Here is a 26,573-nt window from a genome sequence, read left to right as displayed (position 1 = left end):
GTTATAACCACAGACTAATTCTTGCACTGTTGTACAGTACCTCTATCCATAACAGTTGATCTTTGTTCTTTTTCTCCTCATAAAGAGATTACACAAAGTCTTTCCTTCTTTGGTATGTCTCTGGAACACAAAACGCATAGATTGCTGCTCTGATATTCCGTGATCCCCTCTGCTCATGCTTTGAAAATGTCACATTAGTCATAGCAGGAGGACATAGCCATCTTCCTGCACTTCTAGTCCAAAGGAACCTCTATGCATTAATATAGAATTTAAATATCATTGTACTTTCTATTCATGGAAATGAGGAACATAACTATTTATTTACCTAAAAATTCTCATTCATAATCCTAGTTATTTTTCTTAATTTTAATAAGTTTAGATTATATAAGCAAATTCACCCTCTATATCATTTCAGTCTTTTTCTTTTGCACCATATGGCATGGGGATCTTCGTTCCCTGACCAGGGACTGAGCCTGTGCCTCCTGCCTTAGAAGCACAGAGTTTTAACTACTAGACCACCAGGGAAGTTCCTCATTTAAGTTGTTTTTAATTTACATCTTCTATGGATTCTTGGGATCAAATAGTCAATATTATTAAATTGTATATCATAATAACAATGATGGTGATGATGTGCACTGTACTATAAGCCCACATGTACTGTTCTAAATGAAAAATAGGTTTTCCACTTAGCTTTTGATCACTTTTCTTGTTGAAACCTAGTATTTTTACTCAGTTTGTGACATAAACAATGTATTGGACCAAAATCTTTAAATTATTGATATAAATTACCTTATGTATTAGGATTTAAAATTGTTATTATAGTAACTTTTTAGCCACAGTAGTACTCAGGAGCAAGTTGTTTACTCTGCCCTCATTATTGTTTTACCTTACTCTTTTTCTGGGAGGGTCTGATTCACAGCATTAGGTAGATTGTAAAGGTTTTCCTCCCATTAATATATGAATAGTTTTCCTCAGATATGTTTCTTTGGAATATAAAAATGAAGGCCACTTTTATATTTGCAGGCATAAAATTTCAGTAATTTTATCTAGCAAAAGCATTTCTTGACCATTTTTTTCTTCTTTTATCACAAGAAAATGAGATCAAGTGCCAGATTCTGAACGGAAGTGCTGGACGTTTCCCAGTTGCTGTGTCCGTCGCTGATGTTGGCCTAGCGCGGAATGCAGAGGAGAAGGGATTCCACTTCATTTATCAGAGTCAGATCTCACACATCTTGCCTGCTTCTGGAAGCCTCGCAGGTAACAGTTAATTGTTCCAAACAAAGGAAAATTGCCTGTATTTCCATCATTCATTTCATGGAACTATTTCTAGAACAGGGTGAAGGGAGAGGACTCCAAACCTTCCTCGTACAGAACAAAGGAGACACCTCCTCCGGAACGCACAGTGATTCCCTGGATGACTAATTCTTTTGTTTCTTATGAAGCGCAAGTCAGGGTGACTGCTTCTACTACATCTTAGGTTATTGAATTAATATCATCAATTATTACATGTTTCTATAACAAGCTCATTAATTATGTCAAGATAAGATTTATTAGTTATTATTCTGCTTACCAACTGCTCCATTTGTAATCACAGTCTCAGTGGAGCTACTTGACCCAGAAAAAGTTCCAGGAATAAATAGGGGAAAGGGAGGCTGATGCAGAAGATGAAAGAAAATAACACATTTTTCCAGTCTTGCTGTATTTTTTTTGTGTGTGTTTTGTTTGCTTGTTTGTTTGATCATGTTTAGTTTTGGATTTTGTGCTTTGGCCTTGATCTTTGGGATATGTTCTGTGTTTATATTTTAAGTTATTTTTATTTTGTTGGGATTTTTAATTTACTTAAAAAGTAATTCACTCTCATTTCCCACTAGTTGAATAAATACAAATAGCATAATTTCTCTTTAGGATGAAGAAGACACTATGGAAAATAGCAGTTGCTGCTAGTAATGTCCAGAAGCAAATGTTAGTTGCAAATCTGTGTTATTTCATTCAATCACTTACCCCAGCCTCTTTACAATTCCAGACTCTGGAGCTCAGGCTATGTGGTCCTTGATCTACTTGCCAACCCATCTCTTGGATGATTAGACAATTCTAGAATGATGAGTTAGATTACTGCCAAAGTGTCTTTTTGTTATTGTTAACCTATTGTGTTTCTGTTGTTACTTGATTTTGTGTTTTTACTAATGAAGGTGGTACTCTTCTGACTGTATCTGGATTTGGCTTTCATGAATATTCAAAGGTATTAGTCGGAAATGAAACCTGCAATGTAATTGAAGGGGATTTGAATAAAATAACCTGCAGAACACCAAAAGTAAGGCATCCAGTTTTGGTCGCTTTTTTCTAACTCTGAAATTGTGTGAATTAAAGAGCACCTCAGTAGAGGGTGAAACAAATGCCTTATTTACCTAACGAGTGCAGAGGTACATAATGCTCTTTATCAATTAGTTCTTCAACATCTTTCTGCTAAGATCCAAATACAAAATATTATCTCCACAATCTAGATACTTAACATCATTGAGGAAGAGAGACACATAAACTAATGTTATATAGTGTGTTTCATTTGAAATAATAAAAGTAAACACACAAGTGAAGATAAAATACAGTGGGGAGAGGATGTCAGGAAGAGTTTCATGAGCAAGTTCATGTCTTGTCAGAGGTGGAAGGATGATGAATGGGAGTTGACAAGGAAAATCCAAGGATGAAAAAATATACCAGTAATAAGTAGTATAAAAAATTCAGGGAGGCAACTCTAGACATTTTGGGTATCTTAAAGGAATATATAAATACTTTAAATGTGTTAAAGTTTCAGTTTGTTGACAAAACACACAAAATGTGAGTTTTCCCATGGAATTTTACATTTTAAGACCAATCATTGTTCCTCTATTTTTAAAAAGTGTTTAAATTTAAACCAAAACTGTTTTACTTACTGTTTGCAAAAGGATGACGAATTAAGTCATTAATATCTAAGGCTATAGACAATTAACTGTAGATATTATTATGTAGTTGACATGTGAAAGTGAAAGTTGCTCAGTCGTGTCCAGCTCTTTGTGACCCCATGGACTGTAGCCTGCCAGGCTCCTTTGTCCATAGAATTCTCCAGGCCAGAATATTGGAGTGGGTAGCCAGTCCCTTCTCCAGGGAATCTTCCGAACTCCGGGATCGAACCCAGGTCTCCCACATTGCAAGCGGATTCTTTACCAGCTGAGCAACCAGGGAAGCCCAAGAATACTGGAGTGGATAGCCTATTCCTTCTCCAGGGGATCTTCCCAACCTAGGAATCAAACAGGGATCTCTTGCATTGCCGGTGGATTCTTAACCAGCTGAACTACCAGGGAAGCCCCGAATTTGAGCATGCATTGGACTGAATGATGGAGATAAGAATCTGGGGGATATAGCAAATTAAAACTTCATTTAAATTATGTCATTCAGTTAAACACTGAGTGGGCACTAAGTAAATACTAGATGCTGGGAAAACTGTTTTTCCTAATTGGGAATTGTGTGCTGTATCAGTGAAAGCATCACTTATTTTTCTTGGGTTTCAGTCTTGGATTCTGGAACCATGTCAACAAAAGATACAATAATGTCCTTTATCCATGAAGAGGAATAAATGTTTCATTCAAGCCTATTTTAAGAGCAAAAGACTCAAAACATTTAGTATAATATGCTGTATTAATTAGAGAATCACTTGTCCAAAACATTGAAGAACCCTGGGGAATCCAGTAATGTAGATGTATTTGAATTGATCATAAGCACCCACAAAACCACTATATCTTATACCTTTATCTAAGAATTTAAACATATAACCTACATTTGATACAATAACTTTCCTCCTTTGACATCACAACTTTCAAAGTATCTGATAATTAACTCTGATTCATGACTTTGGGGGAAAAAAATCTTTAAAAGTTTATTTTGAGAGATTCTTTTTGCTTTTAGCCATTGAATTTCTGTATCTTAATATTTAGTGTTTGCTAATTGTTTTATTTTTTCCTCTTGTTTCAGAGAATTGAGGGTACAGTTGATATTTCAGTTATTACCAGCGGAGTTCAAGCCACAGCAAAAAATGCTTATAGTTATAATTGTTTACAGACTCCAGTTATAACCGATTTTAGTCCAAAAGTACGGACAATACTGGGTAAGGAATTCTTCAATAAAATTAGTCATTTGATATATATGTGTATGTCCAGTGCATTGGACAATATATGTATTTATCTGATGCAATGGACATGAACTTGGGCAAACTTCGGGGGATGGTGAATGACAGGAGGTCACAGGTTTTCTTTTTTAACCATGAAGTGGTCTGTTTATTATATAACTTTGAACATTTGCAAAAAGAAGAAAGATATAAATTTTTTAAAAATTCTTTGCCATCTTCTTTTCCCTGTTAAACAATTGAACATGAATTTTATCTCCCTCTGGCAGCTATTAGTTCTTTCATTGATTTTCTTTTACCTCTGAAAGTGGTTCAGTTCAGTTCAGTTTAGCCGCTCAGTCGTGTCCGACTCTTTGCGACCCCATGAATCACAGCACGCCAGGCCTCCCTGTCCATCACCAACTCCCGGAGTTTACTCAAACTCATGCCCATCGAGTCGGTGATGCCATCCAGCCATCTCATCCTCTGTCGCCCCCTTCTCCTCCTGCCCCCAATCCCTCCCAGCATCAGGGTCTTTTCCAATGAGTCAACTCTTCGCATGAGGTGGCCAAAGTACTAGAGTTTCAGCTTCAGCATCAGTCCTTCCAAAGAACACCCAGGACTGATCTCCTTTAGGATGGACTGGTTGGTTCTCCTTGCAGTCCAAGGGACTCTCAAGAGTCTTCTCCAACACCATAGTTCAAAAGCATCAATTTTTCGGCACTCAGCTTTCTTCACAGTCCAACTCTCACATCCATACATGACTACTGGAAAAACCATAGCCTTGACCAGACAGACCTTTGTTGGCAAAGTAATGTCTCTGCTTTTTAATATGCTACCTAGGTTGGTCATAACTTTCCTTCCAAGGAGTAAGCGTCTTTTAATTTCATGGCTGCAATCACCATCCGCAGTGATTTTGGAGCCCCAAAAAATGAAGTCTGACACTGTTTCCACTGTTTCAGCATCTATTTCCCATGAAGTGATGGGACCAGATGCCATGATCTTAGTTTTCTGAATGTTAAGCTTTAAGCCAACTTTTTCACTCTCCTCTTTCACTTTCATCAAGAGGCTTTTTAGTTCCTCTTCACTCTCTGCCATAAGGGTGAAAGTGGTAGGATGTCCTAAATCCAATGAAAGATAAGATGAGTTGGTTTACTTCATATTCAAATTTTGTACTATATAATACATGGACTCTTTTTGTAAAATTTTCTTTTCTTTCAAAATAATAGGGGAAGATAATTTAACGATTAAGGGTTATAACTTTGGAAATGAACTGACACAAAACATGGAGGTCTACGTTGGAGGTAAATCCTGCCAGGTCCTTCACCGGAACTTCACAGATATTAGATGCCTTTTGCCCAAGTTGTCTCCTGGAAAACATGATATCTATGTCGAAGTCAGAAACTGGGGTTTTGCATCAACAAGGTATGGTAATGATGTAAACTTGATAGAGTCATGGAACACATGGTGCTAAGATATTGGGATAGGAAGAGAAGCAGTAATTAAACCTGATAATATTTCAATTGATTTCTTCACCTTTCTAGAATTCCCTTTGCAAAAGATTCTGAAAATATCTCATAAAATGCAATATGATGCTTAGGTTTGAGACCAACACCACTTGGATTAGGCTGTAAGATTCTCTGCAGAACTAGGTTTATGTATATGTCACATGATTTTAGTTCATTCTGGAAATACTGTCAGGCAGTTTCTAGGGGCAGACACTTTCTTAGCCCTGGATTTTATAGTGGAGAATAAGAGGCATGTGTCCCCCACCTTAGAGCTTCTCAGGTGGCGCAGTGGTAAAGAATCCACCTGCCAATGCAGGAGATGGAGGTTTGATTCCTGGGTCAGGAAGATCCCCTGGAGGAGGAAATGGCAACCTGCTCCAGTGTTCTTGTCTGGAGAATTCCATGGACAGAGGAGCCTGGCGAGGCTACAATCCATGGGGTCGCAGAGAGTCATGACTTAGTCATGACATGACTGAGCATCCATGCATGCATGTTCCCCACCTTAATGATGCCCACAGTTTTGTTTGGAAGGCAGATTTCAAACAGATTATATCAATAACTTGATCATAAATGTGAAAAATGCCATGGATAAGAGGTCCTAAGAGCAATAGAGAGAGCCGACTTTTTCTGAGGGACTGGGAAGAGTTCTCTGAAAAACTGACAATTAAACCAAGAAATGGGTAGGAGCTGGCAGATGAGGGAGAGGATGGAAGGATTCTGCCTCCAACTGGTTTTCCTTCAGGTGCTTCCTGCTAAATCACTTCAGTCATGTCTGACTCTTTGCAATCCTGTGGCCCGTAGCCCATCAGGCTTCTCTGTCCATGGGATTTTCCAGGCAAGAACTCACTGAAGCGAGTTGCCATTTCCTTCTCCAGGGAATCTTCCCAACCCAGGGATTGAACCCTCAGCTCTTATGTCTCCTGCATTGGCAAATGGGTTATTTACCACTAGCGCCACCTGGGAAGTCCTTCAAGTAGGTGTTTGGTATTTTCTGTGTTTAGTGTTTTCCTACCTGAAGTTGCTTGTCAACTGGTAAAATTTTAGTTCTATCATAAGGAGGTTACTGGTTTAGAATACTTAGAAAAAGAGGAAACTGTAATTTAGGGATTAAAAAAAGACAAGTAAAACTGATGTCAGAATAGAAGGAGAATACATTGCAGGAGGATTTTGTGGGAGGTGAAAAGAGATGAGTGACAGTAAACATAACCTCAGGACTGTTTCCATCTCTTAGATTTTCAGGGCAGAGCTCACATGGTTCTAGAAGAGCTGTTGGCTTGTGCTTTAGCTTGATGATATAATAGGCAGAATTCACAGCATACAAAACTGGGTATTTGAGCAGTGGTTCAAAAATTACCTATTCAGTTATGAAGAAGAAGTTTGATAAAAAGTTAACACAAAGACTCAAATGAGTTATGGTGGGAGCCGGGATGTGGAAGTTATTCTGTGTGTCGAGTCAGGAAAGCATTATACATTTTGATGGCCTCCTAATGGATATATTGAAAAAAAAATGAAATAAACCTTGAAATAGTGGGAAGGGAGATCATGACAAATTTCCAACAAATATAGCATGATAAATTCAAATTGATTGCAGAAAATAGTAATTACTTATTTTGTGTGCTGGGTGCTAGGTCACTTCAGTTGTGTCCAACTCTTTGCAACCCTATGGACATTAAATGTATGGAATTTCGTTACTATTCTTTTATAGATTATGCTGCCTTTATGTTCTGTTCTAGTGAGGAAAGTATTTTAAAGGATTTCTTGTATTTCTTGTGACCTCAATCCTCATAACCATATTTTCCCATAATATTTTAGTATCTTCCATCTCAAATTCTTCTGCCATGGGATTTTCAGAAGTCTAATTTTCACATTTAGGGAAACAGTTATTATATATGTATATGATAAAACAAAATTGAAGTCATGATAATTATAAGATTATCTAGTTTGAAAAAGTAATGTCTAATTAGATATTCAATTATTTTCTCTTAAATGAATCATGTCCTAAGTAGAGTTAAGCAACATGACTATATGGAAGGCTCCTTGAAATAGCTATTAATTTTTCTTTTGCAGAGACAAGTTAAGTGCTTCTATACAGTATATTTTGGAAGTGACCAACATGTTTCCACAGAAAGGCTCCTTATATGGTGGCACTGAAATCACTGTAATGGGTTTGGGATTCAGCACGATCCCAACTGAGAACACTGTGCTTTTAGGTAATAGTTTCATCCTCACAGGAGGGCTGTTATCATATTTCTCATCTTAAAGGATGCACTGTGGGTGCTGAGTTATTACACAAATACTCTGTCATGGAAGCTTCATATTTTCTATTAATGTATAAAAGGTTAAGTGTATTTGGTTAACTGGTAAAAAAGAAACTGTTTTTTATTTTGATAGTTTGTTATTGTTGTTCAGTAGCTCAGTTGTGTCCAACTCTTTGCAACCCCATGGATTGCAGCACTCCAGGCTTCACTGTCCTTCATCATCTCCAATAAATAGTCTGAATATTTAATGTGTATCAGACACTTTAAATGAGAGGTCTCTGTTCTAAAACTAATCAGTACTCAAACATAATTACTATCAGAAAAAAGTACCAAAGATCCTACTGTGTAATTGGAGCTTTTGTAGGGCTTTGACTATCCACTACTTATACTTCATCTCTGTATTTCTCAAAAACTATTTAAGAAAATGTTTTTTTCCCCCATCTTTATTCTTTCCAGGGTCCTTCCCTTGCAATGTGACATCATCATCAGAAACTGTCATAAAATGTGTTCTACATTCAACAGGGAATGTATTCAGGATTACCAACAATGGGGAAGATTCAGGTATAAGATGGCCTTTATATATTGTAAATAATGGAAGCATGTTACCTTGGAATTTAGATTTTTACTTATAATATTTCAGAGTATTCAGAGCATAAGTATTATTATTTCTTTATATAATTTGTTTATAGTTTGTCTAGAATTTATCCATTTGACATAGGGGGCCACATATAGTATGAATCAGTGGTAGACCTGAGTCTAAGAAGGCTAGGTTTAAAATTTCCAAGTTTAGGAATTGCCATTTGGTTTTATTGCCATACAGAACCTTCTGAATTACTATAGTTTGTTTCCCATTGTGGGTTTCTAAATAAATATCCAAATTGAAATTATGTAGAATTTTGCATGCCTCAATGCCTGAGAAAATTTTTGAGTTTAAAGAATTGATCATAGCTTTTAAAAATACCCCATGTGATATTTCTGAACAATTTTGTTTATTGACTCTGATTTTTTGCAAATTGTTCATCATCAGTTTTGAAGTTGTGTGATTTATCTTTTCCTTAGCTTCACATTATCTCACTTTCCATTATTTCTGTTTATTTTTATTATGTGTTTGAGTTAGACACATAAAAATTTTATAATGTTAATTGAAATTTTTTCACTAGTGGCTATATAAAAGGGCAATATTTTCAAAGATAGTTATTAAGAATTTTTCCTACTTCTCCTTTTTTCTTTAAAAAAATATGACTTAATTGCTCCCAGTACATGGATTAGGTTATGCCTGGTCACCATCAGTCTTAAATGTGTCTGTGGGAGACACAGTGACATGGCGTTGGCAAGCACATCCGTATCTCAGGGGAATAGGATACAGCGTTTTCTCTGTCTCCAGTCCTGGAAGTGTAATTTATGATGGCAAAGGATTTACCAATGGAAGAGAAAAATCTGCATCAGGTATGTTTCCACTTTGCTGCATTTTGAATCATGTTTCTTTTTCCCAAATATAATAAAAAGAAATTTCTTTAGATTTAAAATACTTTTGCATAAATAATATATACAAATACAGGATGTGGTTTAGTTGACATTTTATTGTTATCACAAAATACTTCAAATTTATAAAATATTCTTAATGAATGCCTGCAAGGTATTTTGTACATCAGAGTTGAGTTTTGATATCCGATATATCTCTTTTCATTCTGAAATAATCAACCAGAAAAATATATTGAAACAAGCAAAATACAAAGAAATATGTGTTTTAATGATACCAATCTGGTAGCAAGTAATGAATTTCTGTTGATTAAAATCAGCTTTAAAATCAGTCTTCCAGGACAACTTAGTGTACAATGTGCCTTTCAGACTGCCTATTTTGTTCTTCATGTGTAGCAGTTTGAACTTCTTATTCATGAACACGAACTATTTTTCATTGCCTGTTGAGTTTTTCTGTAGGAGTCAGTAAGTTATGCCAGATATCACATGTTTTTTCTAGAAAAACTAATGCTGGATCTTGCCTTCATGGACTAGAATTTCATTATACAGGACAGCTCTGTTATAGCCATTTTATGGTCTTTTGATAGTCATTACCTTACACTTCTGTTGAAATATCATATGCTTGAAAACCTGTCATCTGTATGTGCGTTTGAAGGATCATTTCAAATTTATTTTCAAAGATGCATTAATTGCTTGTATTTGTTATGTACAATTTCATTTTATGGCAGGTTCATTTTCTTACCAGTTTACTTCACCTGGAATCCATTATTATAGCAGCGGGTATGTTGATGAGGCTCGCTCCATTTTTCTCCAAGGAGTCATTAACGTTTTACCAGCTGAAACCAGTCACATTCCCCTGCACGTGTTTGTGGGGGGCACTGAAGCCACATATGCTCAGGGTAAGAAGGTTAAAGATGGAAACCCTGTCACTTCAATTAAAGATGGAAACCCAGGGTGTATGCAGTCTTTCTGAAGTAGGAGGCAGATGACTGGGTCTGACTGTCTCTTACTAGCCACATGACCTTGAATGCATCAGGACTGCTCTGAGGCTAGCACTTATTCTATAAAATGACGATCATGTTAATGTTGTCCTGCCAGTCTGCAGAATCCCGTGTGCCTCAAAGGAGATGTAATGTGAAAAAGTTCTGATACTCTGTGAGTGTCTGAAAATATATTAAAATGTGAGCTAATGTTATTATTTTATTTTCCCCATAGGATCTGGCCTTAGAGAAATTGAAAAATTAATCTTATATTCACTCTTAACCATATCATCTTTGTCCAGGTCTTTTAACTTTGCAGTGCCTGGGGCTCCTCTTGTCATTTGAAAAATAAAAAGGATTTAGCAGAATATAAACCACCATCATCAAAATAATGTAGCCTGAAAACAGTTCTTGTTTCAGAATTTTATCCATGACTTACAAGCAGTTCTTTTGTTTAAAGGCAGACCCGTGAGTTTGCACTTGGGAAGCTCTGTGTCAGGCTGCCAAGCAAGAGAACCCTTGTGTGGCCTGAACAGTACCAGGGCTGAAAATTCAGAGAGATTGCTCTTTGAGCTTTCAAGTTGTCTTTCACCATCTATAAGCCACATTAGTCCATCCATCGGAACACTAAATGAATTGATAACGATTACTGGACGTGGCTTCAGTAATCTCACATGTGCTAATAAGGTAAGACTATAAAGATCTTCTTTTTACTTCTGTATATGCATACAAGGAAGATGTTTCATCCATAACCTCATAGTTTAATTTACAGCAGCTCAATTGCAATATAATTCATATACCATACAATGCATCTATTTAATGTGCAAAATTCAGAAGCTTTTAGTATCTTCACAGAGTTGTGTATCCATTACTATGGTCAATTTTAGAGTGTTTTCATTACTCCAAAAAGGAACCCCATGACCCTTAGGTATTGTCCACATCCCCTCCATACCTCTAGCCCTGCCTAGACAACCATGAATCTTTCTGTCTCTGTGGATTTGCCTATTGTGAATATTCTTATAAATAGAATCATAGAATACGTGGTCATTTGTGACTAGCTATATTCACTAAGCATAGCATTTTCAGGGTTCATCCACGATGTACCATGTAGCAGTACTTCATTTATTTTTTGGCTGAATAATATTCCATTGCATAAGGTATACAGTTTATTTATCCACCCATTTGTTCATAGGTATTTGGGTTCTTTTCACCTTTTTGGTTATTATCAATAATGTAGCTATGAATATTTGTGTATGATCATAGTTTAGGGGTTTTTAAAAATAATATTTATTTATTTATTTGGCTGCTCTGAGTCTTAGTTGTGGCATGTGGGATCTAGTTTCTCAACCAGGGATCAAACCCAGGCCCCCTGCACTGGGGGCCTGGAGTTCCAGCCACTGGACCACCAGGGAAGTCCTCATAGTTTAGTTTTAAGGTTAATCCAAAATATACCTTAATCAGTCTCCCAAATTAATTTTATAAATAAAAAGTTTTCACATGATCAATTTTTCAAATTTAGTCATTGCTTATACAAAGTTTAAGTTCATGCTAGAGTAATGTATTGACTTGTTTGTCTGTTCACTTTACTTTCAGGTTAAAATTGGTAGCTATCCCTGTGTTGTAGAAGAAAGTAGTAACAATTCCATTGTGTGTCGTATTGACCCTCAAAACTCAATGGATGTTGGCATCAGGGAAATTGTCACAGTAACTGTCTACAACCTGGGCACTGCCATCAACACACTGTCCAGTGAATTTGATAGGCGGTTTGTACTTTTGCCAAACATCGACATGATATTACCAAATGCAGGGTCAACTACAGGAATGACCAAAGTGACCATAAAAGGCTCTGGATTTGCAGTTTCTTCTGCTGGTGCACAAGTCCTGATGGGTCATTTTCCTTGTAAAGTTCTGTCAGTGAATTATACAGCCATTGAATGTGAAACATCTCCTGCACCCCAACAGCTTGTGAAAGTAAATCTCCGAATCCACGGGGTGCCTGCTCAGTGTCAGGGGAACTGCAGCTTTTCCTACTTAGAAAGCATCGCTGCATTTGTAACAAGAATCTTCCCAAACTCTATCCAAGGATCTGAAAAAGTTCTTATTGAAGGGGAAGGTTTTGGCACTGTCTTGGAGGACATTTCTGTTTTCATTGGAAACCAACAGTTCAGAGCAATCGATGTTAATGAAAATAACATCACTGTTCTCGTGACTCCCCTTCCGGCTGGACTTCATTCTCTTAGTGTGGTGGTGGGAACAAAAGGCTTGGCTCTGGGAAACGTGACTGTCGGCAGCCCTGCGGTAGCATCTGTCACCCCGACTTCTGGAAGCATTGGGGGTGGAACTACTCTGATGGTCACAGGAAATGGCTTCTCTCCAGGCAACACCACAGTCACTGTTGGGGATGAACCTTGTCAAATTCTTTCTGTCAATTCCAGTGACATCCACTGCCGTACTCCGGCAGGGACAGCTGGAAGGGTCAGTGTGAAGATCTCTGTGAATGCAGTCGCGTACCCACCTCTGTCATTTATGTATGCCTTGGAAGATACTCCACTTCTCAAAGGAATTGTCCCAAGTACAGGTACTCTAAGACCTGCCTTTTGGGTGTCTTGATATAATATGATCAGTAATATTTATTAGCACAGAATTGAAATAATGTTTACAAATGATTATTAGGATTGTTTTTAGACAATACTCTTAATATGTAGGATTTGAGTTCGTACAGTCTCTGTTTTATGATTATTTTTTGTATATTTGATATTTCTTGGGTTTCCCTGGTGGCTCAGACAGTAAAGAATCTGCCTGCAATGAGGGAGACCTGGGTTTGATCCCTGCATCTGGAAGATCCCCTGGAGGAGGGCATGGCAACCCGCTCCAGTATTCTTGCCTGGAGAATCCCCATAGATAGAGGAGTCCATGGGGTCACAAAGAATCGTACACAACTGAGCGACTAAGCACAGCGCGTAGTGTCTATTTTGTGATTATTTTTGTACATTCTTGAGATCATAATTGTAGTGAAACTCCCACTTCTATTTTAAAACAAAATCCCCATGAACTTGAACTAATTTTGAAATGAGGAAGAAATAGATGGATATCTATGGATAAAATTGGTCATTAGTTTATGTCATTACTGTTGATACAGCATAGGAAATACCTGTTAAAATTCATAAGTAGTTGTTCTTTCGTTTCCACGAAACTTTAGTTGATTATTAACACAACAAAATTCTTCTAATGGGGTAATTGGCCCATTTGGATGGAAAAAAGTATTATAAAATAATATTTACTTAATTATTTAGTGTGAGTTGTTTTTCTAAACTAAGAACAGATGGAGTGCCTTCTTGATCCTTTGTCACTGTGCTGGGATGTTTCTGATCGTCTTCAAGCTGTTGGAATGCTTATGATCATGTAATGAATTCTGGAGAGGCAGCTATAGTCTCATGGCTGAGAACATGGCCTAGATACCTGGGTTCACATCTTCACTCTTCTACTTTTCAGTGGTGAAACTTTAGATAAGTTTCTTAAAATATCAGTTTCCTTATACATGCAGATACCTTTCTCATAAATAGAAGTTCATCCATAAAATGCAACTTAAAAGTTCCTTTAATAAAGAACTTATTAAATGTTGGCCTTTAAAAAAAAGGCCATTTGTTAGTTTACAGTGTCATGGGTAAGATGTATTCTCTGCTTTCAAGAAGCTTGCTATTGAAATTTTCTGTTAGACATCAAGTTTTCTCATTTAGAATTTTAAAAAGTAAATATTAGCAATAACAATGGCATACTTCCCCAATATATTTGTAATCACTGCAAATGAAGAACTAGATATTGACATATGCTCCTTATTTCCATGAACCATTTCTGTCTCATCTCACTTTGAATGTATCTTTGAAGGCAGTGTATCTGAAGATAGAAGAGACTTGTAGACAAGTGAGAACTGAGCTATTTTATTTACTGAAGAGACACAAAGTATAGATCATTCTTAGAACAATGCTTCCTTTTGAAAAGTGCAAATACCAGACAAGATTAAAACTTTAAGACCTTAAAACATTTTAAAATCTTATATCCTAAAACTATTCTTAACATGAAAGATCTCATTAATATCTATGATCTTTAAAACTTACATTTCAGTGATGCTTACTATGGTCAGTTATATGGTTATTTTTACTATCACTAGTTGAATTAAAAACAAACTACTACTTGGTGATTCTGCATTTGTAACAAGTTATGTTAATTAATATCTATTCACTTATTGTTTAGGTATATTAGTATGTGTTTGGATGACCTGTGAAAAATTCCATGTGTGTAATGCCCTCAATGCTTTTGTCAAAAGAAGGAAGGAAGGGAACAGAAGGATTGAAATACTTTATTCCAGTTTCATTTATTCAAGGCATTAACGTCAACATTCATCTATAAGTCTTTAATTCCTTATTTCTGTGTTGATTATCTTACACCTAATTATTTATATATCATGATTTGTTTATCAAGTCATATATATTGAAAATATCTGAGTGAAGAAAAAATAGTTCATTCCTCAGAAGGGTTGCAAATATCAAGAAAGTACCAAAAATTTTAAAAAGTAAGTTTCATCCCTGAAATATACTCTAACCCACCACCCGCTACTCAGGCATTCATTTCATCTTTCAGACGTTTGTCCTTTCTTCCTGACTCTAGATCTTCTCTATTTTATTCTCTCTTTCCCATTAACCTGAATTACGAGTAACTTATAACTTCCATCTGTAGAATGGACAGATGCACTGGAAAATAATAAACATTGATATAAATATCTTAGTTAAGATACCAGAGACTACAATGAAATTATAGCCAAAATGTGTATGACATGTATTGTTCATATTATTGTTCATATGTATTGTTCATATTAATATTAGTTTTAAACTACTAGATATAATTTTGTTTATGTAGGTGAATAGGTATATCTTTAAATGCATATCTAAGTGTTAGAGTTTAGGTATGTATATGTATAGGATAGATAATGGTCTGCCTTTCTTTTTAAGGTCCTCCTGAGACTGAAATTCAGATCACTGGATCTAATTTTGGTATTGACATCTTGGAAATTTCGGTGATGATAAGTAACATGCAGTGTAATGTGACCATGGTCAATGATACTGTATTGCAATGCATTGTTGGAGATCATGCTGGTGGCACTTTTCCTGTTATGATGCATCATAAAACAAAAGGTTTTGCCGTGTCCACAGTTGTATTTAAGTACCCACTTACTATTGACAATATTCATCCAAGCCAAGGTAGGCATGAATGTGCCAGAGCCTAGAAATATTTTACATTGTTTCAGTAGACACTTATTTAGAAAGAAATATATTCTTCCAACTCTGCTAAAATGTATAGTTCTTGTAGCACATTAAAATATTTTTGTTTATGCATCAAGTAAATAAGCATGCAAAGGTACCCATCATTTCAAAATATTTGTTTAATGCCTATATTTCTCTTCATGCTATAGTAGTTAATACTATTGAAAATGTCCAGATTATATATGGAAATATTTTTTTAAAAAACTTCAAATATCAGTGACATATAATTATGTCTACATAAAGAAATATCTTTTTCTGTTTGAAAATTATTTTAGTGATTAAAAACCTTAAGAAATTATAACCAATGTACTTTTAACTAAAATAGTAATTTTACATTTGTGTTTTGACTACTAAAATTCTTTGTGACATTTCTATTAAATAAAATTTAAATTCCTAGAGGTAGTTTAAATAAATGACTAAATGTGACGTTTACTCAGTGAGGGTTTTAAAACACTACAATCAAAAGAGATTCTGTTGCAATAATATAAAAATTTCCAGTTCTAAGAGTCTTTTCATTTAATGAAATTAGCTTCCATTTCAGGTGTTAAATATATGTACAGATGAGGTTTTCTTTTCATTACTTTGTCTTTCCTTCTTACGTGTCTTCACTAGGGAGCTTCGGTGGTGGTCAGACCATGACTGTAACAGGCACTGGGTTTAATCCACAAAATTCAGTTGTGTTAGTGTGTGGCTCAAAATGTGCAGTCGACAGACTGAAATCTAATCGCACAACATTATTATGTGAAATTCCGCCAAGTAATGGTAAGTAGTCCCCTGGAAGGGGGCATGGCAACCCCCTCCAGGATTCTTGCCTGGAGAATCCCATGGACAGAGGAGCCTGGCGGGCTCCAGTCCATAGCGACGCACAGAGTCAGACAGGACTGAAGCAGCTTAGCATGCACAGTCAGAAAAAGAATGGCAGTCTTTGAGAACTGTTTAATTTTATAGAGATCAGTCTGAGTTTATTTTTTTTCAAGGTTTTGTGTTTATTAGAGCAATTGAATCAACTTTATGGATTTCCTGATTTTCAGCAGTTTCTTCAGAATTTTGTTTTCTACCCTTGTGTATTCTCCAAGATTCAAGATATTTGAGTTAGAATGAATTGTTTGTAACAAATAGCAGTTTTTTGGTTTATTACATAAGGAGAATACCAAATGGAAAACAAGCTTTTAGTACCTATTGGAGTATTAGCTTTTCCTTAAAGTTAGGGTAGTGTATATGGTACGGTATGCTGTATATATAGTATAATGGTTATGAAGGCAGTGAATTCTGGTAACTCATTGCCAAGATTCAAACCCAGGCTGTGTCTTTGAGCAAGTTATTCAACCTCTCTGTGCCTTGGTTGCCTCCTCTGTAAAAGGAAAGTAATCACATTAGCCTACTTATTGTGAGGCTTGATAAGCCAATATATGTAAAGTGGATAGAATGATATCCGAAACATGATATGTGATTTTCTATTATTATTGCTCTTGTTTATTTTTTTAAATTATTTATTTACTTTTGGCTGCACTGGGTCTTCGTTGTTTTTTGCACAGGCCTTCGCCAGTTGGGGCCAGCAGGGGCTGCTCTTCCTTGCAGTGCCCAGGCTTCTCACTACGGGGGCTTCTCTGGCTGTGGAGCGCAGGCTGCAGGGGCACACGGGCTCCATAGTTGGGGTTCACAGGCTTAGTTTTCCTGCAGCACGTGGAATCTTCCCAGACCAGGGCCGGAACCCACATCTGCTGCATTGACAAGTGGATTATTAACCAGTGGACCACCAGGGAAGTCCACTCTTACTTATTTTTCTTTAATGGTTAAAAGCCTGCCCTCTAAGGAGCCCCTGAATTTGTTCTACCACTGTCATCTCAGCTAAGTGACCCAACTCCTTTCTGCTTCAATTTGTCCAGCTACTGAAAGGAGATAATATTAACCCTAATTCGATGGGCTATTGTGAAGTTTAAATATCGGGTATCTTAAGTACACAACAAACCTTAATTTTCTAGCAAAATTTAAGAAGAACCAAAGAGAATAATACAGATGAATAAAGGATATGGTTTATATATAAACATTTTTAAAAAGCATTAACAAAATTTGATGAAGCTTTTCTAAACATTTTTGCTTCTTCTGATTTCTTAAAGAATATTTAAGAAAATGTAACATTTTGTGACTAGGCTTGTTTATCATTTTAACATCAGAGTTGGTATTCTGATTTTTTTTTAAAAATGCAGCAATGCTATCAAGATCTGTCAAGATTTGTTTGCCTTAACACGAACTCTGCTTTTTTCCCAACATTTTTGAATTGCATTTCTGTAGTTTTTCTGTCTCTTACCTTGCTTTTAACTGCCACCCCTTGCCACTGTCAGCACACCTGCTGTTTCTTTGTTCCTTTCTCTCTCATTTGCAGTGTTGAATCCTCTAGGACTGGAAAACTAAACAGGCAGATTTGTAGAATCATCTATAGTAAGAGGCTCTGAGGAAGGACCTAAGGGTTTTTCCTCTGGTGATAATGTGCATTTATTTTGTGAGGTTTTTGACTGTTGCTAGACATCCTTATTAACTCACACATAGCCAGTGAAAGTGACTTTGGGGAAGGAAGGTCTTATGGAAAATATTTGGGGGTTTTGGACATGAGTAAGGGCCTGATGGCAGAACTGAACTCAGTTTGATGTCCTCCTATCACAGGGAGGGGACCCGAGCAAGCCTGTAAAGTGAGTGTGGTCAACGGGAAGGATTCCTCTCAGTCCACGGCTCCTTTTAGATACAACATGTCAATGACTCCGTTCATCACCAAAATAGCTCCGGAGAGAGGCAGTACGGCGGGGGGCACCAGACTTACAGTCTTGGGATCAGGCTTCAGGTACTGTCTTCACATTACACGTACATGAATGCGTCTTTCCAGACTCAAGCCATTACACCTGCTTTCTCATGTGCCAGGACAGTGTTTAAATATAGTCAAATAATGTGTATCCGGAGAAGGAAATGGCAACCCACTGCAGTATTCTTGCCTGGGGAAATCCCGTGGACAGAGGGGCCTAGAGGCCACAGTCCATGGAGTTGCAAAATAGATACGATTTAGTGACTAAACAACAATGTGTACCTGGGTTTCCCAGGTGGCACAGCGGTAAGGAATCCGCCTGCCAGTGCAGGAGCTGCAAGAGATATGGGTTTGATCCCTGCGTCGGAATGAGGAGGAAATGGAAACTCGAGCCCGGCGGGCTACTGTCCATGGGGTTGCAAAGAGTCTAACACGACTGAGCGACTGAGCACCTTACAATGTGTACCCATCTGCTGAAAAGCCACACTACTATTTACTGACTACATACTCTGTGTCAGAAACCTTCCTACTCCAGAGAGTCTTCCTGGCTTACCTTCTTAGATGTTTTTAAATCCCATTTTATGGTTAGAAAACTAAAATTAAAGAAGATACTGATTTTCCCCAGATCCTAGTAACATCACAAGTACAAATCACTTTCCTGTTATGCTTTCCCCCAAATCTCATTTCCAACCCTCATATACTTCGTTGGTTGAATGAAGCATCTCTTCAAGCATCAGATCCATTTCATTGTCACTATTTAAATTCCTTCTTCCTAAACATGTTCATTATTTGGGCTCAAACTTACGTACTGCACTGCCATCATCCTTCAAGTAGTTAAGGCTGACTTCAAAACCCCAGCTCATTTAAATCATAGCAGGCAAAGCTAATTCCTCACATACTTATAGCTACCTTGGACTTGCATTTTTACACAAGGGTTAAGTCCCAAAGTCTGTGAATATGGCAAGAATGCCAGCTAAACAAAATGATCACAGAAAGTCTCTTATTAAAGTGCCATTTTGGAGAAGAATGTAAAATCTCTCAATAATTTGAACCCAAGCATTTTTTCTCCAGTGCTGCAGTACTTGTTATACAGTTTTATTTCCCAACCTCTTAATCTCTTTGTTTACTTTTTTCTCAACAAATATTTTAAAGTTTTACTACTGAAAAAAGTGTCAGTCTGTACTTGATAGCTCATGGGGTAAGACCATTATTTTTACAATAATACAAGTAATAATGTTTGTCAGTGTGACCCAGAAATTTGAGAAAAACATCAATGTTTTGTTTTCCTCCTTTTTACTTTACAGTGAAAATGTAGAGGATGTTCTCGTTACCATAGCCGAAGCCACGTGTGATGTTGACTATTCCAACAAGACATGTATCATCTGCATGACAAATGCCCACACTTCTTCAGGGTGGGCTCCAGTCCATGTCAGCCTCAGAAGCACCGGCCTGGCCAAACGGGTAACAGTGCTGTGGCATAGAGTAGCCTCAGCAGTAGAAAAACTAGCCTTACGGGAAGTGAAGTCACTAGTAACGGACTTTTTACTTTGTTAATTTCTCCAAAAAATAACTGAGATGTGACTATAATAAATTTAAAGTAGGTTTTTTTTTCACTTATTACTAAAATGTTTATAATTTCAGATTTCTGATTTTTCTGGGTTGCGGGTAATTGGTAATAGATTTTTTAAGTTTTTTATTATTGTGAAATGAATGAACTGGCAGTTCTAATGTATTTAAAATAGGTTATACTTTATTATTAATGAAGATGTTCATTGTCTTAGATTTCTTTGTTTTGAGAAATTAAATGATGAAATCTCTGAATTAAATTTTTAAAATCTCTTGTGTTCTGTTACAGGCTAATGCTGACTTCCTGTATGTGGACACTTGGTCCTCCAACTCCTCATGGGGAGGAAAGTCTCCCCCAGAGGAAGGTTCCCTAGTTGTTATTACAAAAGGACAGACAATTTTGCTGGATCAAAATACCCCCATCCTGAAAATGTTGCTTATTCAAGGTAAATTTCTGAAAATCTGTTTCTAAGACTCTGCCTGTGAAATGGTTCTGTGAGGTTAATTTAATCAAGATTCATGATTATGAACAGAGTTATATGATGTTTCAAATTCAGAGTGTAGTGCTGAATTTATTAAATTGAGTGTTATTATCCATTTGTGGTTATGAAATTATTTATTGTGTTTCCACCAGAATGTTTTAATAAAATAGAATAGAAAACATCAAAGTGTACCACACTCATATGGGTAAGCATGTTTTAAAGTTAAATATTTCCTGAAACTTTTGTTTCGATAACTGTATGTGTTTGTGTGTGTGTATGTGTAAGTGAATCCACATGGAGTGGATTAAACAGTAAAACAGTATTTCCTATTTAGAAAAACTAGTATAGTGGGTCCTGGGGATTGTAAAAACCTTGGAGATTTGTTAAATTCTATACTAAATGACCTCTTGCTCCTCTTGGATGTCAGACTGTGGTTTAACCTTTGCCTGTGAACCTGCTTTCAACTGTTACCCAAAGTTCTCTCTGCTTCTTAATATTCTATTTTTAATACAGAAAATTAAATAACCAGAACTGTTACAACTGTGTATAAAAGAAAGAATAATTGGCAAGAATAAAACACTTGGAGATTCGATATATAAGGCTTTGCCATAATGGTCTTAGCTAATCAAAGACCTTTGCATTTTGTTTTTGTTTCAAATCCTGGTATGATAGTAGTGTTTCACTTCTTTGAAGTTAATAACTATTGAACATTTGGACAAGTGAAGTTTTACTGTCCACAAATCTACAAGAGTCTCTTAAAAAATGTATCCCAGCACATTCTTTAATTATGCTAATCATAGGCTGTAGCTATTGTTGGTGCAAATTAATGGATAAAAGTTCGGTGCTAATGTTGATATTACAATACTTTCTATAAAAAGTATTTTTCTTTTCTTTCAATTTTTTGTTTTTAATTTAAATTTGAGGTCCTCTGTTTGTAGAACTAGAAACTGTAGCTGCACTATTTAGTAGCATTTAAAATAACAAATGATCAAGGGAAAATGATCTGGTTTGGGGTTTGATTTTACTTCATATTGCCAAAGAACCGAAGTGAAGTAACATGGATAGTAAAAGTAGATCAGAATAAGAAATCAAAGTTTTTAATGTATAATTTAATAAATAGATTTTAATATGAATTTTCCTTGTAATATATTTCAAAATTGTATGGTTTTTAGGTGGAACTCTAATATTTCATGAAGCTGACATTGAACTCCAGGCAGAAAATATTCTAATTACAGATGGAGGCGTTCTGCAGGTATTTGAGATAACTTGAACTGTGTTTATTGATAACCTCTCTCCATTTCTTTTTAAAATATCATGTGTGAAATGGACAGTTAATTATGCTAGACTCTCACCAATTTATCTTTTTGTAGATCTCAGTTCTTAGCATAAAGTCTTTTTTTCTGGATTGTAAAAGTTTTTCAGAATATTTTTGTGCTTTTAATGCGAAGATAAAGCATACTTTTGGAGAGCAGAAATTTAAACAGTGCAAAAAAAAAAAAAAATTACCTCTGAGCTGTATGTGGCCAAAGTCAATCAGTATCCTTTCCAAAGGTCTGGCACAGTGTATTTGACTGACTAGAAAATGTAAGGTTTATCTTTTGGAGGAAAATGTAAGGTTTATCTTTCTCTTCATACTGAGAATGGAGTAGTCCATTCTCAAAAGAGGGGAGAGAAGGAAGGAATTTGCTTTTGGGTGATGAGAATCGTGGCTAATGAGTTTCAACTTTCTGAGTGATGCTCGTGAAATCCCTTGCAGATTGGGACAGAAGCAGCCCCATTTCAACACAGGGCGGTCATTACCTTGCACGGGCACCTGAGGTCTCCTGAACTCCCAGTATATGGCGCCAAAACGCTGGCTGTGAGGGAAGGAATCCTGGATCTGCATGGTATGGCTCAGGGAATTGGTCCAGGAGAGACCAGCCAAGAAGCCAGAGATAATCCTCCTGATAACTCTCTAAATGCAGCCCTGCCAAACTTCTCCTGTCTTTATGTATTCTCCCTTTACCCCCCTTTATCTCTTCCTTCCTTCACACAGGCCGGGTCAACCCCTACAGAGCACCAAGACGCACAACCAAGGTCACTCCTGAAAAGCCTTTCCATCACATTGTTTGCCTAATTGGACACTTGAGACAGTCCGTATTGATTGTTTTCTTTATTCATCTTATCTGAATAGAAAAGCATTAAGTCTGAAAGCAAAAATTGTCACGTCTTCCATTTGTATTTTAAAATGGGCTCTTTCTAGCATACAACTATACAACTCATTGCACTTTTCTGTAACTATATTCTGGAAAATTATCAGCAAATAAAAACTATTGTAATCCTGTTTGTGGTGTCAGGGTAGCACTGTTTAAAGGAAGTATGGTGTGAACCTTTTTAAATGAAGTCTTCTCTATTATAATGTGCGTGCGTGCTAAGTCACTCAGTCGTGTGTGACTCTGTGTGACCCTATGGACTGTAGCCCACTGGGCTCCTCTGTCCATGGGATTCTCCAGGCAAGAATACTGGAGTGGGTTGCCATGCCTTCTTCCAGAAGATCTTCCCAACCCAGGAACTGAACCCACATCTCTTATGTCTCCTGCATTGGCAGGTGGGTTCTTTACCACTAGTGCCACCTGGGAAGCCCTCTTTATTGTAATAATCTACTTTTTTTACAAGTTTATAATATATAAACATGATACCCGATTGACCATATATGTCTTGCATTGGGCTAAATATATACACTAATAAAATTTTCAGAAATTTATACATTTCATTTGTCTCCAGATTATCAATTTAAGCAACTCCTATCAACAAAGACAAAGGTAATAGACCTCTGCCCATTTTATCAATGTATGCCTCTGGCCTTTTTATCAAGAGTATCATACCATTCTGGAGAAGGAAATGGCTACCCACTCCAGTATTCTTGCCTGGGAAATCCCATGGACAGAGGAGCCTGGTGGGCTACAGTCCATGGGGTCGCAGAGAATCGGACGTAACTGAGGGACTAAACAACAAAATGATGCCATTTATACTGTTTATATAAAGGAGATTGTCATAAATGAAATATATCATTGCAGAAGGACTTTTACAAAATGTGTAGACCCATACATGTTATTACAAATGTGACTATTACTTTTACAAAGCAAGCACTCTAAATTTTCTTTTTTGAGAAAGGTATAAGATGCTAAGTTAAAATGAATCTTCTCAAAAGTTATTCAATCCAGGAGATTAAAATACATAAAACTCTTAATATTCCAGAAGACATACCTGAGGAAGCTCTCAGTTGGTTTGTATGTTGGTTCCAGGTCTGCCTCTTCCTGTGATCTGGACTCGTTTGGATCATACTGCAAAGGCAGGGGAACGGACTTTGATTTTACAAGAAGCAGTAACGTGGAAACCAGGAGATAAGATTGTAATTGCAAGCACAGGACACAGGTATGGTATCTTCTGGATCTGATAATTTTGATTTAGAATAGAAATTTGTAACTGTGTAAAAAAGGTATGACTCAGGAGGTCCCCAGCCATTTAATTTAAATTTGAAACCTCAAGTAAAGAAGCCTGGACAGCCAAATATTTATTTGTCAGATATGAACATTGAGTTGATCCCCAGTGCGAGTTTTAATTGAATTTACCATAAGAAAAAGTATAAATATATACTCATAAGAGATTTAGTCATTTTTCATGGTTCAGTTCCCACGTAAGATTTCATTTGACAAGAGCATTCTGCTATTAAAAGTTATTTGAAAACCTCTGAGTGATGTCATATAGAGTACAATAAGTCAGAAAGAGAAAAACAAATACCATATGTTAATGTATGAATGTGGAATCTAGAAGGATGGTACAGATGATTTCTTTTTGCAGGGCAGGAATAGAGATGTAGACATAGGAAATGGACATGTGGACACAGTGGGGAAAGGGAGGGTGTTCCGAACTGGGAGAGTAGCCCTGACATATACAGACGAGCACGTGTGAAATAGACGGGCTGTGGGAAGCTGTATAGCCCAGGGAGCTCACCTCACTGCTCTGTGATGACCTAGAGGGGTGGGATCAGGGTAGGGGTGGGAGAGAGATTCAAGAAGAAGGGGATATAGGTATACTTATGGCTGATTCACATTGTACAGCAGAAATTAACACAACATTGAAAGCAATTATACTCCAATTAAAAAAAAAACAAAAAACCTCTGAGTGAGAGCTTTAGCTGAGTACATCAATGCATGCAAAAATGTAAATGAGCTTCTTTGTTTGGGGTCACCAAGGAGCACAGTTGAAAGCAGCTAGTTAAGTCTTTTTAATCTTACAGTCTTGGCAGTGGTTCCCATGGAGCAAAATTGTTAGTAATGATTGAATGATAGGCATGAAATTATAGTGTAAGTAGTGATTAACATGACCTTTGATGTCTGACATTTTATCATGAAACTGCTTATGACCCTTAATTACTGTTTAATTATATATTTTGGCAAATAAGAAATACAAGGAACAAAACTAATATAGCTACACCAGGAATTCTGGTGGGGAGATAAAGCAAAAGGAGCTTTATTTTTGCTTTATTGTTCAAATTATGTAATAGCAAAATTGGATATAGTTATGTGGATCAGGGAACAAATAGTAATTTATGACAAGAAACAGCTAAGTTGTATTAAGGTTGTGACTCAATTTAAAATTAAAATTCAAGATGGCATTTTGAATTTGTCCCTTTCCAAGTTAAAAATAGACTTGCAGATGTTAGGAAGAGTTAAATATATAGTTAGCTTTATAAGCACCCTCTTTTTTTTTCTCTGCCCTTGGGGTGATATAATGGCAAAGTTAAAAAGCAGCAAAATGACAGGGCTTACTTATAGAATAGGAAGTCCTCATAGCTTTTCCAGGTGAAAGAAAAGTAAGTTTAGAACTTAGGGGTCGCAAAGAGTCGGACACGACTGAGTGAATGAACAACAAAGCAAAGTTTTAATAAACAAGAATTTAGGAATTTCCCACCAAATCTAATTAGTTGTTCACTATTTCATTTGTAAATCCTATTTGAGTGTTTGCAAAGCAGGTGGTTAAGAATACTACTTTAAAGTTAGTTGATCTAGATCCAACCCCTGGCAATACCACTTACCAGGCCTAATGCCATATTATTTTGCCGCTCTGTGCTTCATTGAAATTGGAATGCTGTTAGTATGTATCTCAGAGTTATTGTAGGGATTAAATGAGTTAATATGTGTAAAACAGAGTGGAACTTGGCTCAAAGTTGGTGCTATATGTGTGGATATTATTACCAAGGAAGGAAAGGTGCATTTAGGTGAAACGGCAGCCTACTTCAGTGTTCTTGCCTGGAGAATCCCATGGACAGAGGAGCCTGGCGGGCTACAGTCCATGGGGTCACAAGAGTCGGAGATGACTTAGTGACTAAAAACCAAAACATATAAAAATCCTTTTGAGATCTTTTCTAAAAATATCATCTCTGTATCATCTGAATCTAAGAGAATTAGGAGAGGTTAGTCCGAATCACCTGAGGGATCTTGTAATATTATTGATATACCCTATTCAAACATTCTTAGTCTCCACTTCCCCCTCCTCCCTGCCCCTCTAATTCCTTCCTTGGGTCTTTGGGAATTATGTCTTTCCATCCACTTACCATCTTGGAAAAGAACCAACTTTGGTCTCTTGTAACATCAAGCTTTTCTGTCTCTCTCCACGCCTCCTCTCTCCCCCTCCCTTTCTCTCTCTCAATTATTGAATCACTTAAATACCATGCCCATTTCTTCCATTTCAATCTCACTTTCCATTTTTTCCCTTTAAACCCTACAATCTAATTTTCATCTTCTCAAAATTTTTCCTAGTGACCTTCTGACTATCAGCTGTCTTCGCTTCCTGCACATCACCAAGTTCTTTGAGTTCTGCCCTTGAAATGCTTCTTCCATCAGCTTTCCTTACTTTCAGTTGAATTTAGACTCCCAGTCCCTCATGCTGGAATATTCCATCATCTTCTTATTTGGGTTCTATTCCTCTACCTTCTTCTCTCAGGAATTTATTCTGCATTGATTTGATCAGCCAGTCACATCTATGACTGAGTTGTGACAGGTACTCAGTATACA

The 26,573-nt window shown here is 36.7% G+C and overlaps 1 protein-coding gene across 1 annotated transcript in view; it reads left to right on the top strand.

The window, feature by feature from the left end:
• Nucleotides 1-26,573, top strand: part of PKHD1L1 (PKHD1 like 1) — a 167,617-nt gene that overhangs the window by 65,178 nt on the left and 75,866 nt on the right. The window contains exons 29-46 of the mRNA XM_043880265.1: nucleotides 1,093-1,257; nucleotides 2,190-2,311; nucleotides 4,003-4,135; nucleotides 5,362-5,557; nucleotides 7,708-7,850; nucleotides 8,355-8,459; nucleotides 9,156-9,344; nucleotides 10,106-10,276; nucleotides 10,818-11,044; nucleotides 11,951-12,935; nucleotides 15,364-15,612; nucleotides 16,288-16,437; nucleotides 18,337-18,511; nucleotides 19,774-19,930; nucleotides 20,325-20,481; nucleotides 21,690-21,769; nucleotides 22,274-22,403; nucleotides 23,802-23,931. Of these exons, the coding sequence (XP_043736200.1) occupies nucleotides 1,093-1,257; nucleotides 2,190-2,311; nucleotides 4,003-4,135; nucleotides 5,362-5,557; nucleotides 7,708-7,850; nucleotides 8,355-8,459; nucleotides 9,156-9,344; nucleotides 10,106-10,276; nucleotides 10,818-11,044; nucleotides 11,951-12,935; nucleotides 15,364-15,612; nucleotides 16,288-16,437; nucleotides 18,337-18,511; nucleotides 19,774-19,930; nucleotides 20,325-20,481; nucleotides 21,690-21,769; nucleotides 22,274-22,403; nucleotides 23,802-23,931 (3,664 nt within the window). The remainder of the gene's footprint in view (nucleotides 1-1,092; nucleotides 1,258-2,189; nucleotides 2,312-4,002; nucleotides 4,136-5,361; nucleotides 5,558-7,707; nucleotides 7,851-8,354; nucleotides 8,460-9,155; nucleotides 9,345-10,105; nucleotides 10,277-10,817; nucleotides 11,045-11,950; nucleotides 12,936-15,363; nucleotides 15,613-16,287; nucleotides 16,438-18,336; nucleotides 18,512-19,773; nucleotides 19,931-20,324; nucleotides 20,482-21,689; nucleotides 21,770-22,273; nucleotides 22,404-23,801; nucleotides 23,932-26,573) is intronic.

The sequence above is a fragment of the Cervus elaphus genome, chromosome 21 (assembly GCF_910594005.1).
Source record: "Cervus elaphus chromosome 21, mCerEla1.1, whole genome shotgun sequence".
Classification (NCBI taxonomy): domain Eukaryota; kingdom Metazoa; phylum Chordata; class Mammalia; order Artiodactyla; family Cervidae; genus Cervus; species Cervus elaphus.
The sequence above is the reverse complement of the archived record's forward strand: the minus strand, read 5'-3'. Positions and strand labels throughout refer to the sequence as shown.